Source organism: Ixodes scapularis, unplaced genomic scaffold, assembly GCF_016920785.2.
Source record: "Ixodes scapularis isolate PalLabHiFi unplaced genomic scaffold, ASM1692078v2 PGA_scaffold1__304_contigs__length_218370807, whole genome shotgun sequence".
NCBI classification, from domain to species: domain Eukaryota; kingdom Metazoa; phylum Arthropoda; class Arachnida; order Ixodida; family Ixodidae; genus Ixodes; species Ixodes scapularis.
The window spans coordinates 177,248,258-177,252,716 of record NW_024609846.1 but is presented as its reverse complement, the minus strand read 5'-3'; the positions used below and the strand labels follow the sequence as shown (position 1 = coordinate 177,252,716).

Genomic DNA, 4,459 nt, shown 5'->3' with positions numbered 1-4,459 from the left:
ATATTCAAGTTTAGTACGTACTAAAGTAGTATATAAAAGGAGTTTTAGTGACACTGGTGACTGTGAAAAATTTCGTTTGAGATATCCAAGCATGCGATTGGCGTTGTTAGTTACGTAGTTAGTGTGAGTTACCCAGGAAAGATCAGAAGTTATGTAAACACCTAGGTATTTGTAAGAGGACACAGACTGCAGCGGAGTGTCGTCAGTGTAGTAATTCGAGCATATGTTAGTATGACGGGAAACTCTCATGGATTTACATTTATTAAGATTGAGTTGCATCAACCACTTGTCGCACCAGTCAGATACAGAGTTAAGATCAGATTGGAGAACAGAGGTGTCAGAGTTATTTGTTATTTCTCTATATAGTACACAATCGTCAGCAAATAAACAAATATTAGAGGAGACACATTCAGAGAGATCATTAATGTAGATGAGGAAAAGTAGCGGTCCTAAAACAGAACCCTGGGGAACTCCAGATCCTACGGGAGTCAGTGAAGAGTTAGTACCATTGGCATGCACAAATTGAGAACGGTTGGTTAAAAACGATTCTATCCAGCGTAGCACGTTCGGATCAATATTGAGGTTGCTAAGTTTTAATAGGAGTAGCCGGTGAGAAACTTTATCGAAGGCCTTAGAGAAATCAAGGAAAACGCAGTCTATCTGGGAGCCACGGTCAAGGACAGAATGAAGCTTATTAGTGAAAAGTAGAAGCTGTGTTTCGCAGGAAAATGATTTGCGGAAGCCGTGTTGAGTAGGGTGAAAAAAAGAATTCGATTCTAGGAAACATGCGAGGTTAGAATATATGATATGTTCGAGTATCTTACAAGGAATGGATGTTAGAGAAATTGGCCGGAAGTTATTCGGTGAGGAGTGGTTGCCACTTTTATGAATTGGAGTCACCTTTCCAACTTTCCAGTCTTCGGGAAGGCAGCCTTCCTCCAATGATTGCTTAAAGATCATTGATAGTATAGCTGATGAATACGATTTCGTGTTCTTTAAGAATTTAGAGTTAATATTGTCAATACCGGATGAAGAGGAGAGCTTCAGGTTATTAATTATTGCAGCTATACCGTCGTATGATATTAATATTGGATTCATTGGAAAAAAGTCAGGGCAATTAAAGTTGGGGTAGACAGAAACATCGGTGCAAGAAAAAGATTGAATAAATATATCGTTTAGCAATGATGCACACTCATCATGGCCTACTGGTTCCCCATCTGTGTTTGTAAGGTTCAGGTCACCGTGGTTATCATTAGGTTTGATTAAGTTCCAAAAGTGGCGAACATTTGTAGATAAAATTGTGGGCAACGTGTTAGTAAAAAAATTGCGTTTTACTTCTAATACTGCACGTTTATATTCCTGCTCGGCGTAATGATAGGCGTTAAAATGACTCTCTTGTTTTGAAAGTTTGGCTACACGAAAGAGGCGTTTCTTTTTATTTGAAAGTCGTTTAAGTCTGGTGTTGTACCAAGGGGAATTACTTTTGGATGATAATGTGCGAACAGGAATATATGTGCTTATTAGATAGTTCACTTTGTTTCGGAACAGACACCAATTTTCATCTACAGACCGTTCAAAAAAATTTTCCACAAAATAACTCAGAAATTCACACAATTCAATATTTATAGCCGTAAAATTAGCTTTTCCGTAATCACGAATCGTTTTAACTATTTTCGGGGGATGACTTGTGGTTATATTTAAGGTGAAATGCAGCAATAAATGATCACTAAAACCAGGCAGATAGGTAATAGGAGAAACAAGGTCGGCGAAGGTTGACAATACAAGATCTAGCACTGAGGCACAGGAGGGCGTAATTCTGGTGGGGCGAGACACTAGCTGAGAGAGATTGTAGTCCGAACATAAATTGAGGAATTTGTCACTGTCAGACGAAAAAGGACTTGAGTAAGCTGTTTCCGCCGACCACACAATATTTGGATAGTTAAAATCACCCAGAAGGATGACGTTTGGTGTGGGAGATCGCAAAGTCACTGTACTGATTACGTCATGAAGTTTGTTCAGAAAGCTATCGTCACTTGAGGGAGGGCGGTAACAGGCACCCAAGATATATTTTTTGTGATTCACGGAAAGGCAAACAAAGACTGTTTCGAGATCACTTGCAACATTCAAATGAAGGGAATCTATATGTTCGGCGACTGCAATCAACACACCTCCGCCTTGGCGAGCTTCCCTATCAGTGCGATAAATTTTGAACCGTTTGTTAGTAGTTAGGATTTCGTTATCATGAATTTTGCTAGAGAGCCACGTTTCTGTCAAAACTACAACATCAGCCCCGGTGGAGTCAATGGCAGAGCATAGATCATCGCGATTTCGCATGACACTTCGGATATTAGTAAACAGAACAGTAATTATTTCGGGCGCGAAAGAAGAACCACTACCCCTCGCGCTATGTTAGGGCAAGGCAGATCGGGCAGATGCTGCGCGGGCATTTAAGTTTGGTGCCACGTTATTTTGCAACGATGAGGAAGGTTGATTATTATCGCCTCCAGGGCTTCTTGTATTTGAATTGCTCTTGCCCGGCCTTCTGTCATTTCCAACTTCATACACCCTGTCGTTCGCATTTTCATACATGAAACATTTATTGTTCACGTAAAGCTTATTGTAGCGCAGTAGGAAGACGCTCTTTTGTAATTTTCCAAAATCAAAAAGTTTCTGTCTTGCTAGGCGCGTAGCCGGAGAAAAATCTTCATTAGCCGTTATGCCGCAGGCTTTAAGCTTAGGTCGTGATTGCAAAATTGTTTGTTTTGTTTTGAAAGAAGAGAACTTGACAATCAGTGGCCTGCATCCTCCGACTGCGTACGAGCCAAGCCTGTGAGCACGTTCAACGCATTCGTCAGAAACTTGCAGACTAAGTGAAGTAGATAACCTATCTAATATTTTTGCTTTAGACTGTTCCCAAGATTCAGAGGTGGAATCTTCAATACCGTGAAAGATAATATTGCTCCTTCTTGAGCGGTCCTCAATATCGTTCAGGCGCTCGTGCAGTCTTTGGTTGTCCTTAATAACAGACTGCATTAATCCCTCGGCAGCCAAGAGTTCTTCCCGGGTTGCATCGAAAGTTGCTACATTGCACTCAACGCCTTCGACCCGATTTTGGATGTCGGTAACCTTTAGTTCGACGGATTCTTGCTTACTTTTTAACTCGTTAATAGACTTAATTAGGCTAGCTTGGCCTTGGTCAATCTTGACCGTACGTTCATTTACATCTTGCAAGAGTTTGAACATGTCGTTAAACTGCTTGGCCTGATCGATAGACATAGGTCCCGGATTCGCCTCGACGTCACCGGAGCGTAACAAGAGAAGTTTTAATGTATCAGCGGAATGTAGGACAAGCATCGCATGTGTACACAACCAGTAATACAAAGAGCACTTCCTCGGCTTCGACGTTTGCAGTTTGTATTCTGGTGAAGCGTTTCATGCATGTGGACATGATTGCCCTGATAATCAAAAGCGTCATTCTTAAATGTTGATACAAACTTGTTCGTTATTTTTTCCCTTCTTTTCCGCATCAAAGTTTAGTAGTTTTTACCTTTAACTATATTTGGCTATTTTCCTGGAGTTTTTAGAGCGCAGCTCTTAGGGGCCCGTTCCCGGCTTGAGCGGCGTCGGCGTCGCCGTCGCCGTCGCCGTCGGCGTAACCAAGGTCATCCCAAGGTCACGTGGCCCCCAAGGTCATTCCAAGGTCACGTGGCCCCCAAGGTCACCCCAAGGTCACGTGACACCCAAAGTCACGTGACCCCCCTGAAGTCACGTGACCCCCCGAGGTCACGTGACCCCCCCCGGTCACGTGACACCCCCAGGTCACGTGACCCCAGCCGAGGTCACGTGACCTCCCCGATGACGTCATCGATGACGTCCCCGGCATCCGCATCGTCATCGTCATCATCACTGATGACGTCATCAGTGACGTCATCAGTGATGATGACGATGACGATGCGGATGCCGGTGACGTCACTGATGACGTCATCAGTGATGATGACGATGACGATGCAGATGCCGGTGAGGTCATCAGTGACGTCACATGACGTCATCGGTGATGATGACGATGACGATGCGGATGCCGGTGACGTCATCGATGACGTCATCGGAGAGGTCACGTGACCTCGGTGGGGGTCACGTGACCCTGGGGGTGTCACGTGACTTCGGGGGGCATCCGCATCGTCATCACAGATGACGTCATCAGTGACGTCACTGATGACGTCACCGACATCCGCATCGTCATCGTCATCATCGCTGATGACGTCATCAGTGACGTCACTGATGACATCATCGGCATGGTCACGTGACTCCCCAAGGTCACGTGACCCCCCCCCCCCCCAGGTCTTCACCCCCCAGTACCCTTCCCTCCTCCTCCTCAAGAGCTGCGCTCCAATTCGGTGTTACAGGGAGTTGTAAACGGCTTTCACTTTTTCGTCTAAAATTATGTTTCGAAAATAGGTGC

The 4,459-nt window shown here is 44.4% G+C and overlaps 1 protein-coding gene across 1 annotated transcript; it reads right to left on the bottom strand.

Annotated features, from left to right (window-relative positions):
- Nucleotides 1–2,409: 2,409 nt before the first annotated feature.
- On the bottom strand, nucleotides 2,410–3,357 carry LOC120844015. Its single transcript, XM_040215573.3, has one exon. The coding sequence runs from the start codon at nucleotides 3,352–3,354 to the stop codon at nucleotides 2,410–2,412; it is 945 nt and encodes a 314-aa protein (XP_040071507.1). The 5' UTR covers nucleotides 3,355–3,357.
- Nucleotides 3,358–4,459: the final 1,102 nt, after the last annotated feature.

Excerpts from the sequence above, each read along its gene's own strand:
- LOC120844015 (XM_040215573.3), bottom strand. The coding sequence starts at position 3,354 with ATGCTTGTCCTACATTCCGCTGATACATTAAAACTTCTCTTGTTACGC.